General features: G+C 42.0%; 2 protein-coding genes across 2 annotated transcripts in view; one reads left to right on the top strand and one right to left on the bottom strand.

Moving 5' to 3' along the window:
- Positions 1–2,895: 2,895 nt before the first annotated feature.
- On the bottom strand, positions 2,896–17,868 carry shld2 (shieldin complex subunit 2). Its single transcript, XM_042009748.1, has 11 exons — positions 17,732–17,868; positions 9,480–9,647; positions 7,230–8,050; positions 6,958–7,108; positions 5,935–6,036; positions 5,653–5,847; positions 4,658–4,807; positions 3,845–4,054; positions 3,514–3,757; positions 3,317–3,432; positions 2,896–3,238 (listed from the first exon to the last, which is right to left on the bottom strand). Exons 2-11 carry the CDS (start codon positions 9,640–9,642, stop codon positions 3,066–3,068), a joined length of 2,325 nt encoding a protein of 774 aa, XP_041865682.1. The 5' UTR covers positions 9,643–9,647; positions 17,732–17,868; the 3' UTR covers positions 2,896–3,065.
- The window catches only part of LOC121655251 (glutamate dehydrogenase, mitochondrial-like), a 26,580-nt gene continuing 17,845 nt past the window's right edge, over positions 17,563–26,297 (top strand). The window contains exons 1-3 of the mRNA XM_042009755.1: positions 17,563–18,111; positions 24,998–25,078; positions 25,157–25,212. Of these exons, the coding sequence (XP_041865689.1) occupies positions 17,703–18,111; positions 24,998–25,078; positions 25,157–25,212 (546 nt within the window). The 5' untranslated portion in view covers positions 17,563–17,702. The remainder of the gene's footprint in view (positions 18,112–24,997; positions 25,079–25,156; positions 25,213–26,297) is intronic.

Below are 26,297 nucleotides of genomic sequence, written 5' to 3'. Positions count from 1 at the left end.
CAGTGAGTGATTCTGCTGTAATACTATAATGAATAAATATGCAGCGCATTGCATCATGGGATACAGTTTGCAAGGTAGACTGATGGGAGGCATACTGCTGCACCATCCAGCTACTTTTTATATACTGCAGATTTAGTCATAGTTCTCGTCTCAGACGTTCACAAGTCCAAATCAAGTCTCAAGTCGCTTTTAGTTGTAATGAATAATCTGCCATCTGCTGTGCTTAAAAGATGCTTTATAATATCCAAGGAATTTAAAATCCATCCTCAGCCTTTCTCTACCAGCATGTAAAGGCTCTGATCTGTAGCCTAACCTGACCAATGCTCTGTCCCTCCTCTGGAGGATAAAATATTAATACTGAAGTTCAGAGCATCCTGAAGGTAGAGAGGAGGGTCAATATGCTGCACGTTCGCGCAGGATCACCAGCTGTCCTGCAGGTTTTAGACGTTTCCCTGCTGCAACACACCTGATCCACAGGACAGCTGGTTAAGTTCAGCACACGCCTCTATTGACCCATTAATAATTCAAGTGCACTGCAGCAGGTAAACATGTAAAATCTGCAGGACGGTGGCTCAACAAGCTGGTGATCAAAAGAAACTGCTTAATAATTAGAACGAACTATGATTCAGATCGAAGGGCTTTGATCCGAATCAAAGACCACCTATAATCGTGAATGTTGGTCCACTTCAAGTGGCCCAAATACAGAACACAGAGCAAAGTGCATTATGGGTAAAAAGCATGTGTCAAATGACAGGTGGCTCTGACCGGGAGAAAAGTCTCGCAGTTGTAGGTGGAAGAAAAATCTGAACTATAACTAGAAGTTGAACCGGAACCGAGAAGAGAAAACATTACTCTTGTTTTAGCCTCTGACTCCTTCATGGCCTTCTACCCTCAGACATTTTACTACTTATGAGCCTGTCAGCAGTTAGAGATCCTCTGGTAGAAGCTTTAGTTCTCCCAGAGACTCGAATGAAGACCAGAGGTGACCCAGCGTTTGCTGTCAAAGCTCCTGAACTCTGGAAAGACTGAGGAGCTCAGGACAAAACCGTTGTCAGCCTTTCCTGGTTTACCTGATACTACTGATTATATCGGCTGTTCTACAGTTTTATTGTCTTTAAGTTGTTTGATTTTATTGACGTTGTGTAAAACACGGCAGCCCACTCCTCTCTGGAGCCTAATTTCCTAAACAGGATCAATAAAGCAAGAAGCTGTAGTTTAACACTGAAACAAAGTTTGTTTGTGAAGCAGCATTTATTCAATCATGAAACTTCTTCTTTTTTAAAAAATGATTTTTCTCACATTTTTTAAATTAATCTTAATGCCCTGAAGCCACATGCGGCCGTGACAGCAGTCAGTTAAGATTATCTCAGGATCACAAAGATGGTTTTAGTCCATTTTTACATTATTTGGAGAAATCTCTTTTTGTCTTTAGAGTTTCTGTTTGTGAAAACCAGAGATGCCAGTAACGCGTTACAGTAATCTGACTACATATTTTAACAAAATATAATCTAACGCGTTAGGATGTCCTACAATGTAATCAAATTACCGTTACTCTTCATATTCGTCCTGCGTTACTTCGGCACTCCCCACTCCTTTCACATATGATTTGAAATCAAGCGCCGTGGACGAAAGTGTATTTATCTAACTCAACACACCTTCTCATTAACGGTGGTACAGAAATTTTATGTACTCGTAAGCATGCAGTTACCTTTCTTCGCTGAAACTTGACCTTTTTTAAATCGACAAACACAAATCATTCACTGCACATGACTTTAGAAAAAAATATGATATAGAAACTTATTACCCTGGTGCATGATGGGAGGTCCGCCTCTCCACTTCCCTCATCAGAACCTATTCCAAACCGAATTGATTTTTTTTTTTTAATTAGTCCGTTACTATTTCATTATTTTCTCATGTGTAAACGTAAAACATAATGCAGATTTGTCTTATGCTTTTTTTTTTTTGTTTGTTTGTTTTTTTTTCCCCCGTAATTTTCAAAACTTGCAAGCTGCCTCTGGAACTGAGGTGGACGTTAAAGTCCGGTTATCGCGAGAACGTGACATGAACTCATGTATTTACTTATGTTGATGGTCACAAGCTCAACAATGGAACAAGAAGAAAAAGGTGCGTTTTCACATTGGAAATTCCGCCATTACTTTCAATTTATTTCATCTAAAGAGATGGACTACCTAAGGTCAGGGCATGAACTTCAGGTTCTGGATGTGTTTCCTACCATAAAGAAAATATTCCTGAAGTATAACACTCCACCTCCATCTAGTGCTCCTGTCGAGCGACTTTTTAGTCTCGGAGGTTTGGTGCTCACTCCTAAAAGGAACAGATTATCTGACAAGAGATTTGAGAAGCTTCTCTTACTGAGATATAACCACTGGTTCACTTCTCCCTCTTTTCCATAAACATAGGATGAAGGCCACATCACTCATAGCCACGTTTGGTGTTAAGCTGGTGTTAGATGTTATGTAAAACCAATTGCTGCTTTAATGCTGTGACCATAACGAGAGATGTTGCTTTATTTTATTGTTATTCATTTGAATTAATGTATATGATGGTAGGGAAGAAGCACTGAATGATTTACAAAGTTAATAAGAGACTGACTATGTTCATAGAAGGTGAAAAACAATTAAAAGTTACAAGTTGCAAAACATTGTAAAGTCACCATTCGTAACTAATGCACTTTCAGTAAAGTATATACGAAAAAAAATCGATTGTCATTTTTTTGTTTGGGGGGTTTTAACTAATAAAGTAACTAGTAATCTAACTTAGTTACTTCTAAACCTTAGTAATCAGTAAAGTAACTAGATTACTTTTTAAAGAAGTAATCAGTAATCAGTGGTCAGATTACTTTTTCAAGTAATCTGTGGCATCACTGGTGAAAACACAGAAAAATGATCTGGATAAAATGTTTGATTTGACATTTAAAGGCTTAAACAGCTCCGCCCCCTTTAATCATCACAGTATGCAGGACATTAAACATCCCACTCGTGTCTACATCATCCAGACACGATGACTGGAGTTTCCACCTGATGCCCCGCCCACCAGGTGTGCTGTCAGCTGGGGAACTGAAGATCCAGCAGCCTGAAGTCCTGGTGGATGGGGACGCTGTTCTCATCACACAGGAAGTGGCTCCGGATGGTGATGATGAAGGTTTTCCTGGGGAGGGAGAGGAGGTCCTGGAGCCGCTCTGCTGCCACCTGGATGAGCTTCACCTCCGAGCCTGGAACTGAGAGAAGGCAGCCAATCAGAAGAGCCGTTTTACTGCTTTCATTAAGAGGTGAGAGAAGGTTCCGGATGGTCTCACCTGAGCTTCGCTGGAGTTTGTCAGGTGGAGCATTGAGGATCTTCTGAAGGGGAACTGGCGGCACCTGGACACTCAGGTAACGGCAGCCCCGCCCACTCACCGTCAGCACACCTGGCCTGAGAAACACACACTCACTCACATGACCTGAAGCTGCGTGAGGTGTCACCGTGATGATGTCACCGGTGATGTCAGAGCACCTGTAGTAACGGCGTACGGTGGTGTGCGGCAGGCAGGGGTAGCAGGGGCTGTAGATGCCGTTGGCGTCGGTGTCGAGCTCGGCGGCGCAGCGACCGCAGCCGGTGTAGGTGATGTCACCGCTCAGTGCCGCCATGATGCCGTCCGGCGGCGTGGAGCTGTCCAGCACTGCTGCAGGTGTAGTCTGGGAGGGCGGAGCATTCTGGAAGTGGAAGGTGAAGACTTGGACTCTGAGCTCCACCTCACCTGGTGCAGATAGGAAACACCTGTCAGCTGATCCAGGTTCTAGCTGCCGAACCCGGCCGGGGACTGAAGGTTCTGGGTCTGACTCACCGCTGTACTTCTGGGACAGCAGTGTGTCCACGTCCAGCTCCACCGGGCTGCCGTGGTCGTTCTGATGCCGCCGTGTCTTGTTGAAGTCCAGCACCCGCCGGTCGGTCGGGTCCATAGCTTGAACGGAGCTCCAGGGGGTGGAGTGCAGCTCCGGGAGGTCAGAGGTCAATCCGTCCCTCACCAGGAGGAGGTGGAAGTCCCACACGGTGGCTGAGTTGGACAGATAGTGGACGGATGGTGGTTAATGTTAAAAAACAAACCAGTTCTTCCAGAGGGGTATTCCATGAAGCAGGGCTAAGGGAAAGTCTTGCTTTGTTATTTAAGTCTGGCTCATCAGATAAGAGTTCCTACCATCATCGTGGTTGAGTTACCATGGTAACTAGTGCTGAGTTTAGTCTAAGAATGTCAGATGGGACCATTTAAAATAGAATTTAAGAAATTTAGAGGATCAAAGATCCCAGAACACTAATTCAGACCTCAATCAATCACAGTTGGAATTAATCATCAGATCATCGACTCGTATGTTCACGTACGTTCGTGTGAATCGAGGTGTGGCTCATGATACACTTTGTGTTGGTCTACAGGCAGCAAACCTTGCAGTTTCTCCTTTAATTAGAAGATGGCGCTATTTGGAGTCTGACTGTTTCAGGTGAGTCTCACTCTGTTGATCGACTATCTACTGGCACAATATCACAGCCAGCAAGCTGTTGTCATGTGACCAGAACTGGTCCAGCTGTCAACACGCAGGCGTTTAGATTTGTTCAGATAGATGTGTGTGTGTGTGGGTGTGTGTGTTGGCTGTGTGCAGCCTACCTCTGCTGTCTCTGCTGAAGCGAGGCAGCCAGTCCACAGCTGCTCCCCACAGCAGCAGCGCCCCCTGCTGACCATGTGGCTGCTCCACAGTCAGAACAGCTTTCAGCTGAACTGCAGACCTGCTGAGAGACGCTGCTTCACTACGCCACTCTGACACACACACACACACACACACACACACACAGAGTTATAGCAACATGCCACCAGTATATATATATATATATATATATATATATATAGGGATGTCAAATGATAAAAATTTTAATCATGATTAATCACCATCCGCGACTCTGCCTGAAATCTGCCCATTTTTACTGCACTATAACCAGAACGAGCTGATGATACAAATATTTACTGTTAACTGACCTTCTCTTGAATAAATGTCAGAGTCAGTAAATCCAGCATGTAATGTACTTCTGTATGTTGATCTATATCATCTCTACCATGTTCTGGATCATAATTCATAATTCATATATCATCATCTCACCAACCGTCTCCATGGTGATAATTTCTGTCATAAAACCAGCAGATGTGACGACTGAAGTTAAACAGCCGACATTGATGAAGAAACTCTGATAAAACTGATGATCTGGATAAAACAGCTTTTTCCTTTTATCACTGAAGTGCACATGTTAAACGTCCTACAGCAGCATCATGTGTCTTCTGGTTAAATTGTGTAAAGTTTTATTTTATAAGACAGTTATAAAGTAAAGTCTCTGGGCTTTTACTTTGACATGCTTCAGCTACTTCCTGTAGCCTTCCTCAGATGGGTCACATGGTGTTGCTGTAAATGGTTTTGTAGGTTTTGGAACATATAAGACATTACTGTAGTATTTGTGCATTCATTTGTGGATTTTAAATCCAAAAGAAAACATGTAAACAGAGAAAAATGAGGGGCTGAGGATGGAGCCTTGAGGAACATCACAGGTCAGAAATTATTACTGAGTTTGTCCTTTTTTATCCTAACTTTGCACTGTGTGTGTTATGAAAATCACCTGGGCTGATGTGTGTGTGTGTGACACGCAGCAGGGCATGAACCAGTGTGTTGACCTGCAGTGACCTCAGGGTGGCGTAAGGGAGGCGGTTTAGGTCCTGCAGGGGTTGGCGGGGCACAGAGGCCAGCAGGGGGCGTCGCTCGCAGACAAAGTCACACAGAATGCTGAGCGACCGAGCATCCACATACTGGGTAACTGGAGAGAGAGACAGGTGAGTCAGTAAGCTGGACATGCCTGAGCTGAGGAGGCTTCTGATTGGTCAAAAGCTAGCTGTGGTCGTACCTGGTAGCGAGCTGGAGGCGTGTCCAAGGTTGAGCAGCTTGCTGCTGAAGGTGGACTGCAGCACCGTCTCTCCTCTCCACTTGTCATCACTCACCTGCAGACCTGAACAGAAACAACAACCCGTCGGTCAAGATGAAGATCAGCCATCAGGACCACAAGGACCAGAACCTCAGCATGAAACTACTGGAAGTGTCCAAATAGATCACATATGTACAGCTGTGAAAAGAAAATTAAACCCTCCTTCAGTTCTGAGGTTTTACTCATCAGGCCGAAATAAAAATCACCTGGTCAACACCAGCTGTTCATGTTCAGTACCTCCAGCCTGCAACAGATCACACTGCATCATTTTACTGAACGAAAACTAAAAGTCAGAGTCAGATTTCAGCAGCAGGAAGGTGCATTCATGGTTTTCTGGATCCGTCCCACTCATGCTTTCCAGCATTGCTTCAGTTCATTGAGGTTTGCAGCTCTTTCAAGGTCCCACCTCAGCACTGACTGTGAGTCAGGATGAGGTCTGGACTTTAACTAGACCTTACTAAGACCTCCTCCCCCTGCAGCCTGTCTGGTTCCTGCAGTCAGGATGTGGTCTGGAATCTGACTGGACCGTACTAAGACCTCCTCCCCCTGCAGCCTGTCTGGTTCCTGCAGTCAGATGAGGAAGCAGCTGGGGAGACCCCAGAACCAGGCTGCAGGTCCAGATGGTGTCAGACTTTAACTAGACCAGGTCAACACCTTGTTCTGGTAAAGATCTGCTGTTGTGTTTGGGATCTTCCAGCCAGGCTTTAGCTGTCGGAGAGATGGACTCACATTTTGACGTGTCTTTACAAACGACGTCCATCCTCGACAGTGTGATTAGGGTTCATGTTGAAGGTGGAGGTCCTGAATTTTAAGAACCAGATGATTTTTGTTGTGCTCTGAAAATAAAACCAAAGAACTGACCTGGACTTTGGTGGCGGTCTGCATGCATGAGCGTGTTAGTTTCCAGTAAATAACCAGTTCCAGGTGAACGGGTCAGATGTGTACCTGTGATGAGCAGGAAATCTCCGGGACTCACAGTCAGCGCCCAGAAGGCCGCTCGCCGCCACAGCACAACGTTCATCTCAGCACCTGATTGGTCCGTCACTACAATGGACGCCAAAGGGATGAAAGTTCCCGCCGATCGCCCCGACTTCACCTTCAACCATCAAACATAGTCAAACCTTCAGGAATTTGTTTAATTCAAATTTTACATCACTTCATCAACAAAAAGATGCTAGATTTGGTTCAGTGGATGACACAGCAACATCTGAACTCACCTTGACCTCCTTCAGGTGACACGGGTGAACCACCACCACCAGAATCGAGCACCGCTGCCCCACTTTGTTGCACCTGGACAGAGGTGTGGTGGGACTTTGTGGTCCGGTGGTTCTGGTGCTGGCAGATCCTGTAGCTCTGGACTCTTCAGAGAGTCGGACCCTCTTGCTGCTGGGGGACTTTGTGGGAGAGTTGTGGTCGATTGTGGACTCCTGAGAACACAGAACGCCATCTGTGGTGGCCTCAAGGACAACACCGCCCTCCTGCACCCTCGGGGTTGGACAGGGGTGGCTGAAGAGCTCAGCGGACCCTCCGGGGGACGGTGTCGCGAGGCTGAAGAGCTCTGGGGTGCTGGAGGAGGCTGATGGAGGCGTTTGGGTGTGTTTGGGCGGGGTTTTCTCAGGGCTGGCTGCTGATTGGACACCATACCTGCCTCTCAGGTTCAAGGCCTGACTCAGGGTCCAGGTGCTCAGGTAATGAGTCTTAATAGACAGAGGAGGGACGGCGGGTGTCCGCTGTTGTTTGGATCCAGTTCCAGGTTCTGGTTCTGGTTCTGGTTTAGCTGCAGGGAAACAGCTGTCCAGATACTCATGAACTGAAGCCGAACACTGATCTTGCTCATCGGCATCAGACTCTTCTTCTCTGCTTACATCTGTCTTTTCAGAAGTTAATTTTCTGACTTGGTCTGTCTGTGCTCTCTCCGGTTTTTTGGGCCAATCAAAGTTGGTCGGAGCTTCCTGAAAATGGAAATTCTTCTCAGATGGATCTGCCTCCGCATCCTCACTGTCCACTTGGGACGATCCTGCTTTATCTCCACATTCACCTGAAGAGATAGAAAATTATCTTCAGAAATGTGTGTTTGGTTCCTGCTGATGTTTAAAACACTCACAGATCCGTCGCTTGAGGCAGCAAATGAAGGAAAACCACCGGAAACCACGGGGCAGTATAGCTGACATGCAGCCAGCAAAAGGATCAAACCAGAGAAGAAGAAGATTAACAGGAAGAACCAACAAAAGAAGAAGACATGAGGACAACTGTAGAGATGTTGGGATTTGAAGAAGCTGTGTGAGTGTGTTGGGATGCTTTATAGCATTACCACCACCAACCGGTGTCTGAAACCGATGTCGAATCGTGGGAGTGAACTTCGAACTTAACAACCATGGCAATTTAAAGACGTGGTTGAGGGCTGAGACATGTGACAGTGTGAGAAACAAACGTACATATGTGCGTACGTAAGGCAGCATAAATGGGCCTTGATGACCCATTTGAACTGGTGTGATTGGCTCTGCTCTTCAGATTCTTGCTAACATGACTTACTAGCAGTACTAGCTAGTAGCAGAGAGCGGAGCGAAGAAGAGAAATCTCTACCTACCTACCTGGAGTTACTCTAAAGTGAGTCAATGTAAAAGTTTAAGGAACAAAGAAATGGTTTCCTAACTGCTATTGAGTCATTAATAATGATGTTAATATTCACTAAGTCAGAAAACTTCTTATCATGTATTAATGTGTTTAGTCAGGTGACAGAATCAGAGAGGAGGAAGATGCTGAGGAAGATGAGCTTCAGTTCTCAACTTTATTTAAAGTCATAATATTCTGATCTTCACATTAATAACGTAATTAATAAAAAGATGTTTTTGCTTTATGCAGATCCCTGAGATAAAATACCATAATGATATTAACTTGTTTAAAAAATAGAATATTAATGATAGAAAAATGAACATTTACTCTAATATCACATATTTAATGCAACTGCAATGACTCAAAATAGTCACATAAAGATTTTCTTTTTAAAATATTATTACAGCTATAAGGATGGTGATGCTCTATGTGATGATGGTTTATCTCTGTGTTTGTAATTCTATCTGTTAATGGTCATATTTTCCCTCAAGGTTTCATTAAGGTGATGAATTTAAGTCGTAGATTTCTTGTTCTGTGATTAAAGATCTTTCTGTGAATGTGATGATTGCATCGTAGTACAAACTACTCGGAAATATAGACCAACAGACGTCTTCAACTCTTAAATCAGAAAAATGACTGAAAGCATGAAGTAAAATAATCCTAAATTTGGTTCATAAAAAAAACGTATTATTTATCCCTGAAAAGATCCTTTTGCATTATAAACTTCTGCATGTTCAGATTTCTTTCCACTTTCATGAAAACACTCGTTCTCCAGGGACACTTATGTCCCAATTGTGTCAAAATCAAAGATATGCCCTTGGATGGAGGAAAAAAAAGGAAGGCAAACGCATCACCTGCTGCAGGTCTGAGCCGCCCCTCCCTCCAGGTGAGCTCCAGGTGTCTCCAACCGGCTGGAGGACGATCCTCTCTCTCCACCCAAGCTTCAGGCTCCGAGGCTGGGACGGAGGATGGAGGAGGAGCCCCCAGGAAGACATGGATCTTTGGCCGCTCACACATAGCATCTGATGAGGAGACGAACAGACGGGATTCAGAACCGAAGTTCTGGGTTCACTTTAGAGCAAAGATGTCAGAAATGCTCAGTGGGATCTTATTCAGATTTATTAAAAAAAAGGACATTTTAAAGATTTTTCATTCAGATTCTGATGGAAAAATTGATCCCAGGTAAAAATCTTTGTTGTTTGGGAATCACAAGGAAAATGTAGAATTAATAATTGAAAATGTAAACATAGAGTAAATAAATAAAAGAAAATTCCTGTGTGATCTGCTGACATGGAACGTTGTCCCAAGGACTAAACCTGAAAGTACTTTATACTTTACACTGTACCCTCCTTTTACCACAGATGACTTGCTGTGTAGAGATGTGGGGAAATACATGCAAAAGTTACATATAAACAATAAATACGATGCAGAAAAGGCCATAAAGACTCTTTTATGTTTGATGCAAAAGACCGATATGCAGGCGGACGGAAAGTTTCGTCCATCTTCTGCGTCGGTTATTTGGTCTTTTTTTCAGGGAGCTTAGCTACCCACAGCGTGACGTAGAAGACGGAGCAGTACCGCTGGAAGTCGCAGGGGGCAGTGCTGAGCAGAACGGCTGACATGCGACAGAAACAAACTAGAGGAGAATCAGGAAGGGGTAAAAAAAACAGAAGAAGAATGAAGACGAGCGCAACCATAGACGCCTCGTAGACTGACGCTGCCTACTGGAGCTCACGATCAACGCGGCCGCCATCTTGGATGGGTGTCTCATGCGCCTCCAGTGCGTTTATTTCTAAGGCGTTCACCCAACTACAATCATCGCAACTCCACGAATTTTTACCCGATTTTCTGGCGGTTTGCTTTGTTACAAACAGCAGAGATGTAGTTATGATGCCGCTCATGTTACACATTAAAAACACCTGCTTTCATTCTGAAATCAGTTTTATTATGCTCTTTAACAGAGACATGGTAAAATAAAAGTATAAATCAATCAAACTTTATTTATAAATGAACTGACACTTTAATAAACAAGTTGATCATTTGAATTTTCTTTATTACATGCACACATACACACACTCACAGATCTAAAACCCTTGAAAAAGAACTGTTTTCTGCAGCTTCTTGCGTGTGCTGGCACTCGGTGGTTCATTTTGCTGTGTTGTGCAGCCTTACTTTAAGAAATACAGAGACAACAAAGGACAAAAGCATGAAATGATGGTTCCCAATTCCAAACTGGATTTTTAGTAATGTGGGGCCATCAGCCCACCATTGTTTTTCAGCTGAAGGGCAAAACCTCACAGGACAGATTTTTTTAGTACATTTTTGACAACAAACCCTGCAATGTGGACCAGGTCGTTGTCCACAAGACCACCAAAGCAGGAAAACTGTGGTCACATATGACAGCAGAAATGCTTTCTAATGGGGAGAGGAGCTCTTCCTCTGCCATTAAAGTAGAGTAAATGTCCTCAGCTGATCGGGACACAGTCTCATCTTGTGCTGCCACGTTGCCTGACCCACCTGTTCCTGGGCAAAAAATGCCCTGGAACTGCCCTGCAGTGGGATTGTTATTCGAGCCTCTTAAATAATTAATTTAAAAACAAACAAAAAAAAAAAACATTAACACACTTAGAGAGCTTTTTGGTGGGGCAGGGAGAGTCGTAAAATATATATCTTTTGAGACTAAGTAGGGAGACATATTATATTATATTATATTATATTATATTATATTATATTATATACACAATAAATCAATAATTCCTAGACATGCAGAAAGAACTGATTGTAAAAAAAAAATCTTAGCCTGCTTGTGAAAGGTAAAGCCATGCGATCAGTTTTTAATATTGCTGGTTATTGCAACCGTAAGCTGCACAAAATATGAACATGGCTGCTGGAACTGTCCTGACTCCGGTTATTTCTGGAGGTAGCCTGGAATGCGGACGCCCATCCAATATGGCGGCGGCGCTGCATCACGCTCCAGCGTGTAATGAGGCGTCTACGTATATATGTCTATGAGCACAACCGCAGAAAATGCGCGAGCTTTTAAAGAAATGCGAGTGTTCAGGGCGTGTTGGACGGTTGGAAAACAACTTTATAGCGACGCAGTATCGCTGCCAAACGGTGTCTGAAACTGACGTCGGCTCGAGGGAGTAAACGCTGAGCTCAGCACTGCCCTCTAGTGGAGGAACTGATAACAAACATGGCGACGCAACAGACGCATGGAAGTATGAAGACGCTCGAAACGGACGTCGCTATTTGCTTATGAAAGGGAGCATAAATGCTGCATATAGAGATCACACAAATGAACTCTTCTTAAAAATAAAATCTCCAAAAATTTCCAGATTGATTCAGTTTAAAACAGCAAAAATAATGTTAAGAGGAAGAAATAACATCCAAATGAAAGAGAAGAGGGTTTCATTTAAGAGGGAAACTAAATGTAAAAATGTGTGTTATAGAAATGGATTAGAACAGTGGTTCCAAAACTTCTTTTTATTTATTTACTAACAAATTTATTTTTTTATTTTATTTTTTATATTACAGGATTTTCTCATAAAATTACGACTTTATTCTCGTAATATTATGTTTTTTCTCGTAAAATTACAACTTTTTCTCATAATGTTATGGCTTTTTTGCAAAAGATTACGACTTTGTCCTCGTAATATTATAGTTTATTTTCAAAGCCTGTGAAAAAAATTTCAAATTTGCCCAATTTTTAAACTAGCAATGTAAAAACAATGTTTTACTTAGCCTAGCTTAGCCTAGCCTTGCTTAAATAGCAAGAAGAATATTTATTTTGATTTTAATGATGTTAGAACTTCTGCTCCATGGTGATGTTAAACTTTTTCAGGTTTAAAAAACAGAAAACAATTCTGTCATAACAGTAAATCCCATCATCTGGACACATTACAGCAGTTATTTATGGTTTTTACAGCAGTTATTTAAGGTTTTTACAGCAGTTATTTAAGGTTTTTACAGCAGTTATTTAAGGTTTTTACAGCAGTTATTTAAGGTTTTTACAGCAGTTATTTAAGGTTTTTACAGCAGTTATTTATGGTTTTTACAGCAGTTATTTAAGGTTTTTACAGCAGTTATTTATGGTTTTTACAGCAGTTATTTAAGGTTTTTACAGCAGTTATTTAAGGTTTTTACAGCAGTTATTTATGGTTTTTACAGCAGTTATTTAAGGTTTTTACAGCAGTTACTTAAGGTTTTTACAGCAGTTATTTAAGGTTTTTACAGCAGTTATTTAAGGTTTTTACAGCAGTTATTTATGGTTTTTACAGCAGTTATTTAAGGTTTTTACAGCAGTTATTTATGGTTTTTACAGCAGTTATTTAAGGTTTTTACAGCAGTTATTTAAGGTTTTTACAGCAGTTATTTATGGTTTTTACAGCAGTTATTTAAGGTTTTTACAGCAGTTATTTATGGTTTTTACAGCAGTTATTTATGGTTTTTACAGCAGTTATTTAAGGTTTTTACAGCAGTTATTTAAGGTTTTTACAGCAGTTATTTATGGTTTTTACAGCAGTTATTTGGTGTTTTTCTTTTTTTACAGCTCTTTGGGACCAAGCTGTGCTGAAACTGATCAGACTGGAGGTGAAGCCCACCCCCCTCACAGGTGGACGCCATGACGGCGTGTGTTAAATAAGAGCAGATGAAGCTGTGGATGCTTCCGTCTCTGCAGGTTGGAGTCATTACCTCTGAAGTTATACAACCATGACTCGGTAGAAAACACTCGGTTCATCAGAAAGATGCTGGGATCAGTAAGGAGGCCATAAACGCTCCTGCAGCAGCTTCACCAATCAGAGGCTGGAAGCTGGGAGGAGTGGTGGCTCACTGGATTCAGATCAGTGGGAAATTTCAGTTGCAACCAGAAAGAATTTGCTCTGATATTAAAAATCTTAATCTGAGCTATATTTCCCTTTTACACCTGTAGGGGGCAGTATTTCAGAGCTCATGTTTAAGAAAATAAAAAGATCAGTTCCACCTTCTAGTACTATGTTGGACCCCATGCTGCTATGTGATTGGCTGGTTACATATTTGTGTAAACAAGCAGGTGAGCAGGTGGAGCTGATGAAGTGGAAGGTGAGTGTATTTGGTCATTTCTGACTGACATTTCAGAACTTACATCAACCGGTTTTTATTTCTGCCTTTGTTTCACTTTGTTTTGATAAAGTTGTTTAAAGAAATGTTTTTTTGTGGTTTTCTTTCTGCTGAATACAGAAAAAAATAAAAACAAAATGCAACCAGGAACAAATACAATCACAGCATCTTCATGTTTAAGAGGATTAATGAGTATATTTTCTTCAGGAGTGAAAATTTACTGGATGTGGTCAGTTTTGCAGGAAACAGCCCCCCCAAACCTCTGGGCTCCTGGGGCTCGGGGCCCTTCGCTCTGACCACCCTGGACGGTGCCTGGTGGGGCCGGTGGTTGCTGATCTTGGCCCACCGGGGCCTGTGCCCCGTGACCGTGGGGGCTCTGGCTGGTCCTCCTCTGCTGCCCTCTGGGTGGGACCGGGTTGGTCTCTTATGGTGGGGGGGCTTGGGTTGGTGCTCCAGGATTTCTGCCGATGGTCCGGGTCTCTGGGCCGCCCTAGTCTGCCTCCAGCCTCCGTAGAGGTGTGGTCACATCTGCAGGATCACAATCATCTCTGATCCTCCTCTTCCTCATCCTCTGCATGCTGACTCAGCACTGAGGTGTCCAGTGTGTTTATACACTGAGAGATGCTTTGGTTCAGGTGTGTGTGTTTCTGGTTCTTTTGTTGTTGTTGTGATACATGTTGTTGTTGTTGCTGTCTTGGTTATTTTGTAGGAACTCCTGATGATTGTCTGCTTAGTTTACCTGTAAAAGCTGTAGGAAATTCTTTGTTATGTTTCTGAACAGGTGTAGCAGCTGCTTGTCTGCTGTTAGGTTGGACTGATTGATTGATTGGATTGGATTCTCTCCTCTTTCTTTTTTCTACTTTTCTTTTTACTTCTCTCCATTACTGTCCTTTTTTCTGTCCGCCCCGCTCAGGTCCAGCAAGATTACATAAATTCCACAATTCAAAATAAATAAGATAAAACAGTTTATTAAAATAAATAAAGAAATATAAAATAAGATTATCAAGAGGAGCCTCATACCCATAAAGCTCCTCTTGGCAAAGCAAATTTGTTTGTCACAACACAGCAGCCAGACCATCATTCTGCCGCCACCATGCTGGACAGGACAGGTTGGAAAAAAAATCACGCTTAAATTTACAAAAAATTGGAAACAAATTTGATTTTGATGGATTATTTGTTTTTTTTTGTTTTGTTTCTTGTTACAACCCTTTCGGGTCATTACAGGCGGGAAAAAAAAAGTTCCATATCAAAAATATTACTTTTTTTTTTTTTTTTTGACCAGTTAATTTCTTTCCTCATCAAAACAACCTAACATGTAATTTTCAAACTATTTAAAATTTTAAAAGTGTTTGGCCTCTTTTTGGCCTCTAATAACCTGAAAGGGTAGTGTAAATTTGTCTTCAGTGTCCTGTTGGCCCTTAAGAAAAAGTTTAGTTTTTCTATGATTCTCAGAAAAAAAACATCCCATATGGAGAAAAAACAATAATAGTGGCCAAAAATTGAGGAAAAATGACCTGAAAAGACAAAAGAAAAGAAGAAAAAAAACCCTAATGATTGATGAGGGTTAAGAAGCAGTTACAGTAAGGGGAATGAGGCCCCATGACTAAGAGCCAACAGATGGAAAAGCTACTTAAAGACCAGGAACTACCTTCATAAAACGCCCCAGGACAAAGAGTCGCTCTCAGTGATAAAATTCCTAGAAGTCTCAAAGTTATGGCATTTTCTAAGAATTACTTCAGAGAGTTTCTGAGATGAAAACTGCCAAGAAGAGAGCAGAAATAAGAGGAATGTTTGTGGTCCAACAGCATGGTGAAGGTTACAGATGGTTTTTACCTTCACAACAGATCTATTTGCTGTGAGCTCCAGAGCTGACACCGAGGATCAGCTCTAAGTTTAGAGATGGAGACATTTAAAACCTGCTCGTTGCACCACAGACGGTTTTCTAATCTGACTTTATTTTTAGATGAAATTAATTCCTGCTGCTTTGCTATAAAACAGAAGTAAAACAAATAAAATCTCAACAGTTCCTGTTTCAGTTCTCAGGTTACTTCACTGGTTTGGTCCCAGATCATCCCCTGTTGTATGGAACTTCGCTGGTACCAGGGCTTGGAGAAGGTATCAGGGCTCACCAATAATGCTACAACTAGGTTTTGCAGAACTTAATGGCACAGGCTCCATCCAGATCCATTAAATGTGGTATGTTTGGAGCAAACACTAGTTGGCTGCTTTAGCAGGGTCCATGCTTACTGTGCTGCTAAACAGGTACCTGCCTGTCAACACCTGGGGTACCAGAGGCTTAAAACAAGAATAAACAGCAGAACCAGCTGTTTGGCATTAGTAGAGGATTTTTCATGAGTGCAAGCCAAGTACTCAGCTCTGTTGCCCATCCCACCAATGCATTTTTATCACAAATGTGGCTCAGTTTAAAAGAGAAATAATCAGACTTTCGAACGGTGGAAGATTTATAACGAAGAAGCATTGTTATAACAATGAAATAATACAAACCCATTTACTGACTTTGTTATAAGTTTGTAATTATTATTTCTTTAATTTATTTATTCGATTTCTGTATTAATCTTTATAATAACAAGAATCCAATAAAAGCTGCAAGCAACGATGAAGGCCCTCGCACCTCTGGAGCTGTTCCGGCCTATTGCACCACCACATCACTCAGCAACCTCCCTCCCACAACACGCTCGCCCGCAGCCGTACGCGGACTTGTCCAGAGATTGTCTGCTTTAGGCGGTTGTCCTCCGGGAATCAACTTGCATTTCACTGTGCCCAGTGATGACATCAGAAGTGTTCCCGACTATGTTTCTGACAAATTGTGTGAAATAAATACAAACTGAAGCGAGTTTAACACCTGCAGAATTTAACATGGCCACTAGGTGGTGCTAAAGTCATTGTTAATGTACATGTTCAGATTTTCAACTATGAGTTCATGAAGGATGATATAATGAGTTTGAATTGGTTTGACAGGTATTAAAGGGTTGAAATGATAAAAACTTCCTGTTCCCAGGGGGCGGGGCTATGGCGTTGACAACATCTGGACATGCAGAGGCTTTTTTGTATGTCCTGGCATGTTATGTTAATTTGCCGAATTTCATCAATGTCAGTCAAAGCAGTGGTTGGGACTGATAGATTAAATAATTGTAGGGGGCCCTGTAGAGCCACAATTCCAGCATATGTCAATTTGAATCAGTTCCAGGCCTGACCGTGCTCCTTCATGCTAAATTTAGTGGAGATCAACGTTGCAATGGGTCAGTTACAAGAACTTCCTGTGTCATGGCGTCGGACCACTATTCGCCATGGTTACGTTTGGCACTTGAGTTTTTTTTATTGTGGTATCATAAAAGGGTTTGGCCTGTTGTGAAGCACTTTCATGTGTGTAAGGTTCATTCGGTGAAGGTCGTTACACCCTCGGGCTAATAAATAAAAAATTAAGAACTTGGAATTTATTTTTTAATAACACTTGACACTTATTTTGAAATGAGTCCCCGGAAGTGTCGAATGTCCAAATTCTGGCTAATTGGCCGCTAGCTAAAACTGACACAAAGCTTTGAAAAATACTTAAAACACTGCTCCGCCTTTTATGATAGCTGTTTAATTCAACTTAAAATAATTTTTTATTCGTCAGAATCAGTTTGTGTTTTTATTTGGACTTTTTCAACAAGTTTCCGCCGCGCTACGAGCGCTAAAATTGAGCTAAGCTACAAGGCTTCACTGACGTAGCGCTGCTGTTAAACAGTTTCGAGTGCATAAAGTTTAGTTGAATTAAAAGTACACAGCTGCATGTTATGTTCACGTGTTGTCACGCACCGCGTGCGGAGGTGTGGGTTGACAGGAAGGGGCGGCATGAAGGAGGAGCAGCTGCGGCGGTACAAACTTCTGCTTAGCCGCTCCACTCCTCGTCTTCCTGCCACCTTGCACCAGCGTACTCGCCTCCCCAGGACGGTAAACTTGTACAAACCCAGAAAATGTACCGGTACTTAGGAGAACTACTCACCCGGGGAGCGGGCAGCGTCCTGGCTTCAGGCTGCTCCGCTGTCGCCGCTGACTCGGCAGTCCCGGTGTCCGCTTCCCTGCTGCGGTATCGCGGTTACAGTCAGGCCGTGGACCGAGATGACGACCCGAACTTCTTCACCATGGTGGAGGGCTTCTTCGACCGCGGCGCTGCTATCGTGGAGGACAAGCTGGTGGAGGACGTGAAGACCCGGGAGAGCCCCGAACAGAAGAGGAAACGTGTCCGCGGGATCTTGCGGATTATTAAGCCGTGTAACCACGTCCTGAGCGTCAGCTTCCCCATCAGGAGAGACAGCGGAGAGTGGGAGGTGATAGAGGGCTACCGGGCTCAGCACAGCCAGCATAGGACGCCCTGCAAGGGAGGTGAGACCTGCACCGGCACCGGGTCATCTGCACAAACACTAAGTTCAGCTGATCTGGAACTGGTGTAGAACTGCAATAAGTAAATAATTCACAATAAAATTAAATAAATAAACTAAAATGTGAATTGCCCTTTTACTTTTCTGAAATTAGCGACAAACAATGTAAAATAAATAAATAAATAAAGATCTAAAACTCAGTTTTATTCTCTTTTTAGTTTATTCAGGATTAGCTGGTCCAAATTAAATCTGCACCCAGGTTTGTTTGTTTAACTAGAACTGGTTTAATGTCACCCCATTCTCAGAATCCAGACTTCCAGACCAGGAGGTGGTGTTTGATCTTAGTCTGTCTCATCCAGATTGGACCAGTTCTGGGTCATTTTTTATCTTTAGAGCAAACAAGAACTGAGCTGGAAGATATCCAGGATATTTATTTATTCTGGCTTGGTTTCAACCAGGAGCAAGTTTACGGAGGATGTTCCTCATCTGAGCTTCTTTTATCGGTTTGATATCACGAGATGTAACCAGTCTACACGAGACTCAGTTTTAATAATAAAAATACAATAATAATAATAATAATAAGATTATTATTATTATCAGTGTAACAGAGGCTGAACTGTGTTCAGAAACAGAAAAAGCCATAAATATATATATGAATATTAAAAATAAGGAAGTAAAGAATAACAAAATAAATAATAGTAATAAAATTATAAGTGATGAAAATATAAAACTTCAATATTAAAGACTAAAAAAGTGAAGAAATAATATAGACCACATTACATTTATCAAATAAATTCCAGATTAAATAAACATATAGTCAAAAATACAAAAAGTCAAATTCTAGCAGGGTAGACTACAGCACCAAAAATAAATAATAAAACACAAATAGAAGAACAGTAGAATAAAACACAAAAATACGTAAAACTAAATACTGATAAGTAAAACCTGCTAAAACAGAAAAGTCTACCTAATGTTTGAAACATGTTCAGAGCTAGAAGCAAACAATTTTATAAATTCCCCCAATAAATAAACAATCATGGTTTATTAAAATATTAAAATATTAAATGTGGGAAAAATCAGCCGAGTTGTTCTAAACTATCTGGACTATAATATGTAGGCTGGAGGAAATGTTTGAGTTTTTCCTTTTAAAGCAAACAGAATGAACCAATGAGGAGGAAGTGTGTGATGATTGGTCGGTGTGTGTTTGCGTGTGTGTGTGTGTGTGTTAGGAGGATGGGCTGAGGTTTCCTCCCCTGACAGGAATGCTGACGGTCCAGCTGCATGGTGCTGCGCTCTCCTCTTCATCATCAGCTGCCATGCAGTCTGATCGCATGTGTGTGTGTGTGTTACCATGACATTCACATGCTGCCAGTACCAGCTCGGTTACTCAGCTCGGCCCGGCTTACCGGACCAAATCTGTTCAGTCTGGTCTGCATGTGTTTAATAATCACATTTTCTAAGAAGCTCTGGAGAAGCTGGACCTCCTCTGATCCGGGTCTTGAGCCTTCCCTCGGTCCCTTCCATGAAGTTTTTAGTCTCTTGGTGCAGCAGCGACGTTTTCAGTAAACCTTGGTGCTGCGGCTCGAAGCTCCATGTTGCACCTGGCTGTCAGCAGGAAGGTGAGCCGTGTCGATGCCTTCAGGCTGCGACGCTCCCGGCAGGAAAAGACTCATTTCTGAGGAAGTCTGGCTGCAGTGTTTGTAACTGATCCAGATCCAGATCCTGATCCAGAGTCCAGACGGAGCGTGTAGTCAGCCGGGATGAGGAATGCTGTTTGGATCCGAAGCACGAGCCAAGCTGCACAAAGATGAAATTTGTTGATCAAAAGTTGTTTAAAAACTGATTTTCTGCTCGTTGTTCTGCTTGTAAAATCAGTTACTGTCCATCACACCAGCAACATGTTTTTTATCTGGTACCCATTTACACCTTTACTTTTATTCTAAAATAGAGAGAAAATAACAACTTAATTTTAGATACTTCTAAGAATCATTAGTACATAAAGGCTACACACACACACACACACACACACACACATATATATATATATATATATATATATATATATATAAACTTAAATAATAAATAATTTAAAGATATATATATATATTACATACACATAGGGCTGGGCGATTAATCGATAAATCGAATTTTCCATTTCTGGAGATCAATTTTTTTGAAAATCGTGATTTTTTTCCATAGTTAGTTAGCAGCAGACTTAACCCTCCCTCCACACCAGAACGGTGTTTGTCTGACAGATTTTCATTAAAGTGACCCTTCACTCACGCCTGGGATTTAGCTGTGTGTATAACTGCAGTGAGAAATGCTGCTCTCTACGAGATGCAGAAGTCAACTTAACCCACAAACCCTGGTTAAGAGACAACCTTCATCAGGGGAATTATTTCTGCAGTGGATCCTGTATGATAAGGATCCAGATGGAAAGAGATCACGGATGCATTGTGTCACATATTTCAATGTAAGATATGAAGTCGTTTATATGGTGGAAAAGGTATGACATTATATGCATTATTTTTGCTAGCATTCATCTATATAAACAAGTAAATGTTTTTAATAAGTTTATTTATGTTTTGTAAAAGAAAAGGAAAAAAAATCGATTAAAATCGGAAATCGGATTTGGTTATAAAAAATCGGAGATTTTATTTTTAGGCCATATCGCCCAGCCCTACATACACATATAATCAAATGTAAAAAAAATATTTTTAACCAATGTAAAACAAATTAAAATTTTTCAGATGAGGGAGGAGATGAGATGAGAGATGAGATGAGGGAGGAGACGAGGAAACAGGAAGCAAAATGAGGAAAGGAAAGGAAAGGCGTGAGAATGAATTGAGATGGATTGATGAGAAAAGGGAAGCAGGAAAAGGTGGTGTGAGGAGTTTGGGTTGCTGGCTTGTATCCAGACTAATTTAAAGCTACAGTCAGAACTTCCTCCACTTTTAATTTTCCATGCTGAGAAACGGAGGCGGCAGAGCCGAACCCTGGAAAATGTTCCCGGGTGGGAAACAGACTGTCTGGCTGCAGCCAAATAATACTTCCATATTTAAAAATACATGAATCTATTTAGCCTTAGAATGAATATAAACAGTAAAATTACAGTTTATCAGATTTTAAAAACAACCCAAACACACAGAATATTCATAAGACAAGGCAGTTTATTTTTTACATCACATTTCATGTACAGGACAATTCAAAGTGCTTTACAGGAAAAAAAGCATTAAAGATATTATAAAATAGTGAAAGGCAGCAACACATAGCAGGAATCACAATAAAATCATAAATTACATGAAAATGATTAAAAGCAAGATGAGTTCAATGTTACAGTGCAGATTTCATGTAGGTGCATGAGAAAAGAAATGTTTTAACCTGGATTTAAAAGTTTCTCCATTTGGTGAAAGTTTAATCTCCACTGGCAGTTTGTTCCACTTGTTTGCAGCATAACAGCTAAATGCTGCTTCTCCATGTTTAGTCTGGACTCTGCTCTGGTCTCTGGCCTAGACTCTGGTCTGGACTCTGGCCTGGACTCTGGCCTGGACTCTGGCCTGGTCTCTGGCCTGGACTCTGGTCTGGACTCTCGTCTGATCTCTGGTCTGGACTCTGGGCTGGTCTCTGGCCTGGACTCTTGTCTGGACTCTTGTCTGGACTCTGGCCTGGACTCTGGTCTGGACTCTGGTCTGGTCTCTGGTCTGGACTCTGGTCTGGACTCTGGTCTGGACTCTGGGCTGGTCTCTGGCCTGGACTCTTGTCTGGACTCTGGCCTGGACTCTGGTCTGGACTCTGGCCTGGACTGTGGTCTGGACATGCTGACCAGAGTCTTTTGATCTAAGAGATCTGCCAAGTTTATATTCTCTGAACGTATCACAGGTGTATTCTGGGATGTAAACCATCAGAAGGGTTTAAAATCTATCCTGTGACTGACTGGAAACCGGTATAAACTGTATATAAACCAGTGTAAAGATGTTAAACTGGTGTGATGTGTTCAGATCTCTTAGTCCTGGTTAAAACTCTAGCAGCAGCGTTTTGGATGAGCTGCAGATGTTTAATGCTCTTTTTAGGAAGTCCTGTTAAAAGACCATTACAGTAATCCAGCCTACTGGAGTTGAATGCATGGAGGAGTCGCTCTTGGTCTTTCTGGGAGACTAAACTTTTACTTCTGTTGATGTTTCTGAGCTGGTAAAAAGCTTCTTAGTGAAGCTTGATGTGGCTGCTGAAAGTCAGATCTGAGTCTATCAACACTCCAAGGTTACGAACTTGGTTGGTGATTTTAAAAGCCCGAGTCTCCAGGTGTTTGCCAATGCTGACCTACTTCTCTTTGCTACCAAACAGAATAATCTCAGTTTTGTCTTCATTTATTTTTAGAAAATTCTCCTTCATCCAGGTGTTTATTTGCTCCAGACACTGACACAATAAGTCTATTGGACTGCAGTCATCTGGTGACAGAGACACATAAAGTTGTGTATCATCTGCATAACTTTGATAATTAATGCTATAGTTCTGTAATATTTGACCCAAAGGGAGCATATACAAGTTGAACAGAAGAGGTCCAAGGACTGACCCCAGGGGGACTCCACAAGTCATGGCCACTCGCTCGGATTCATAGCTGCCGATCGTAACAAAATAACTCCGGCCTTCTAAATAGGACCTGAACCAGTTAAGAACCGCTCCAGAAAGTCCAACCCAGTTTTCCAGCCTGAAAACAGAATTCTGGGATCTACAGTATCAAACGCAGCACTGAGATCCAGCAGAACCAGGACTGATACTAGACCAGAACCAGGACTGATACTAGACCAGAACCAGGACTGACACTAGACCAGAACCAGGACTGATACTAGACCAGAACCAGGACTGATACTAGACCAGAACCAGTCTTTTAACACGTTGACCAGGGCTGTGATGAGGTCGAAAGCTGAACTGAAATTTATCAAGATTTCCACTTTCATTTAAAAAGTCATTAAGCTGGTGTAATCCAACTTAATCCTGGATATAAAAGTCTATAGTTGTTCATTATAGAGGCGTCTAGGGGAGGGGCCTAATGGCAGCCATCTTTAGTGCCTGACGCCAGCGAGCTGAGACCAGTTTCTACTGAGATAAAAACTGGTTTTAAAAAGTCGGATGGTATCATGTCCAGAGTGCATGTTGTTGATTTCAAATGGCTATTTCCTGTAGGATTTTTAAATCGACCATATTAAACATCAGAATTATTTCCAGGTTTTATAGATGAAGTCAAGTAGAGAATCTTTCATTGTCCATCTATCAAAATATCATTTTATCAGGTTTCAGAAAGTAAAAAAGAACAACACTGAGTTTACATCATGTCATTAAGGATTTTTCATTTTCTTCTCTCAATGCTGATCGATGAACTGATCGATGAACTGATCGATGAACTGATCGATGAACTGATCGATTAACTGATCGATGAACTGATCGATTAACTGATCGATTAACTGATCGATGAACTGATCGATGAACTGATCGATTAACTGATCAGTTGTTTCCGCTTCAGTCAGCTGCATTCGGTTTTTCTGTTACCACGTCAGAAGAAGTTATAAAAGCTTCTCCTCCGTCTTCAAACCGCAGAAATCGGTTCAGTCCAGGTGTTGGTCCACGTCAGGTGTTCCCATAAGTCAGTTTGAATAAAATCAACAAGTCTTCAGACTGAAGAAACCAGACAGCAAGAGACGGGGTTTTATTTGAAAATGGTTGCTCCATGTGTGTGTTTATACGTATAATAAAGGTACCGATCATGGACCCACAGCAGTTACTGTGCTGTGGATTTAAAAGTTTTCACATCCCGGCTAAAATTCCAGGTTAATAAAACATTAACAAACTTTTTCCAACTTTATCGTGACATTTAACCCGATCCATCCAACTGAAGACAAACTAATCTGTTAGAGGAAGAAATATAGAAAATAAAAGACAGACAATAAGCTGGTGGCAGAAGTGTGGGCACCCTTAAACTAACCTGATTTAACCCCAGCATTCAGTCTTCCATCAGGTAGAGACTCTGAGTCCAGATCAAGTCCTCTGAGAATTTTCCCCACATTCCCGCTGTTTCCTGCTGCAGCAAAAGTCCTGGTTTAGCTTCCAGAGCATCATGAACGGTTTCCATCAACAGCATCTCCACCGCGGACCACAGTCATCAGAAAGTGGAGACAATACGGGACAACAGACCTGGACGTCTCCCCAAAACTGATGAAAACTGGTCAGGGAGGCTGCAGAGAGACCTACAGGATCCCTGGAGGAGCTGCAGGACGCTCTGGCTGCGTCCTACATGCAGCAACTATCTCCTGGACTCCAAATGGCTGGACTATGAGGTCGGGTTGAAGACAAAGATTTTCCGACAAAGAAAAACATCCAAGATCGGCTACAATTTGGAAAAAACAGAATACATCAAGTTTCCCAGAAAACATGTTGGAATTCATGTTCCAGTCTGATGAGACTGAAGATGGAGTTTTAAGACATTAAAATAAATGAGGAATAAAACACATTACGTCACCAACAGCATCATGCTGGGGAGAACTGGAGCTGCAGTCCAGGTGGAGGATTTCTGACCGGATCCAGACACCAGATTCACTTCTGACCCAAAACCGTCCGGACCAACGAACCAAAGCAGACATCCAGGTCAAGAAAAGAACGGAAAGTTCTGGAATCACCAGGACCCCACAGAGGAGAGGTGTTCTCACAGTCTGACAGATTTGTGAGGAATACTGGGAAATATTCCCAAGTCAAGATGTCCCATGCTGACAGGCTCCATGTTCAGGTTATTAAAGGTGGAAAAGTTTGGAAATTATTTAAAAACCTGGAATTTTAACACTTTCTATCCACTCAGCAGGTGTGTGTGGCTCTGTCTGGTGACGTTGGTTTGTGTGTTTCAGGGATCCGGTACAGCACCGACGTGTCCGTCGATGAGGTGAAAGCTCTGGCTTCCTTGATGACCTACAAATGTGCTGTTGTTGGTGAGCACACATCCACACGCACACACCTGCAGCTGGTTCTGATCCGACTGTGACGCTTTGTCGTGTGAATCGTTTCAGACGTGCCATTCGGTGGAGCCAAAGCTGGAGTGAAGATCAACCCCAAGAACTACTCGGTGAGGTTCGAACACGTCTCTGAGGAAACGAAACGGTGGAACAATCAGTTTAAACAGCTTAGTGAATATTCTGGAATGAACGGTTCTCCTGCTGAGCCCGAAGGATTTGTGTGTTTCTAAAACAGACGTTCCAGTTCAGGGACACGACTGATAATCAGCTTCCTGCTGACTCCTCACAGTTTGGACATGAAGCAGCCGAAGCTTTTAATCCCAGTATAAACCAGTCTGTAGAAGCTTTTAATTCCAGTATAAACCAGTCTGTAGCAGCTTTTAATCCCAGTATAAACCAGTCTGTAGCAGCTTTTAATCCCAGTATAAACCAGTCTGTAGTAGCTTTTAATCCCAGTATAAACCAGTCTGTAACAGCTTTTAATCCCAGTATAAACCAGTCTGTAGTAGCTTTTAATCCCAGTATAAACCAGTCTGTAACAGCTTTTAATCCCAGTATAAACCAGTCTGTAGCAGCTTTTAATCCCAGTATAAACCAGTCTGTAGCAGCTTTTAATCCCAGTATAAACCAGTCTGTAACAGCTTTTAATCCCAGTATAAACCAGTCTGTAGCAGCTTTTAATCCCAGTATAAACCAGTCTGTAACAGCTTTTAATCCCAGTATAAACCAGTCTGTAACAGCTTTTAGTCCCAGTATAAACCAGTGTGTAGCAGCTTTTAATCCCAGTAAAAACCAGTCTGTAGCAGCTTTTAATCCCAGTATAAACCAGTCTATAGCAGCTTTTAATCCCAGTATAAACCAGTCTGTAACAGCTTTTAATCCCAGTATAAACCAGTGTGTAGCAGCTTTTAATCCCAGTAAAAACCAGTCTGTAGCAGCTTTTAATCCCAGTATAAACCAGTCTATAGCAGCTTTTAATCCCAGTATAAACCAGTGTGTAGCAGCTTTTAATCCCAGTATAAACCAGTCTGTAACAGCTTTTAATCCCAGTATAAACCAGTCTGTAACAGCTTTTAATCCCAGTATAAACCAGTGTGTAGCAGCTTTTAATCCCAGTATAAACCAGTCTGTAACAGCTTTTAATCCCAGTATAAACCAGTCTGTAACAGCTTTTAATCCCAGTATAAACCAGTCT

The sequence above is a fragment of the Melanotaenia boesemani genome, chromosome 16, assembly GCF_017639745.1.
Source record: "Melanotaenia boesemani isolate fMelBoe1 chromosome 16, fMelBoe1.pri, whole genome shotgun sequence".
Classification (NCBI taxonomy): Eukaryota; Metazoa; Chordata; class Actinopteri; order Atheriniformes; family Melanotaeniidae; genus Melanotaenia; species Melanotaenia boesemani.
Note: the sequence above shows the minus strand (reverse complement) of the source record. Positions and strands in the feature narration are given on the sequence as shown.

Bases quoted from the DNA above. Each gene is read 5' to 3' on its own strand.
- shld2 (XM_042009748.1), bottom strand. From the start codon at position 9,642: ATGTGTGAGCGGCCAAAGATCCATGTCTTCCTGGGGGCTCCTCCTCCA. The intron at 5,848-5,934 runs GTACGACCACAG...CTCTCTCTCCAG, and splicing joins CGCCTCCAGCTCGCTACCAG to TTACCCAGTATGTGGATGCT. The intron at 4,808-5,652 runs GTGATTTTCATA...TGTGTGTGTCAG, and splicing joins ACACACACACATCAGCCCAG to AGTGGCGTAGTGAAGCAGCG.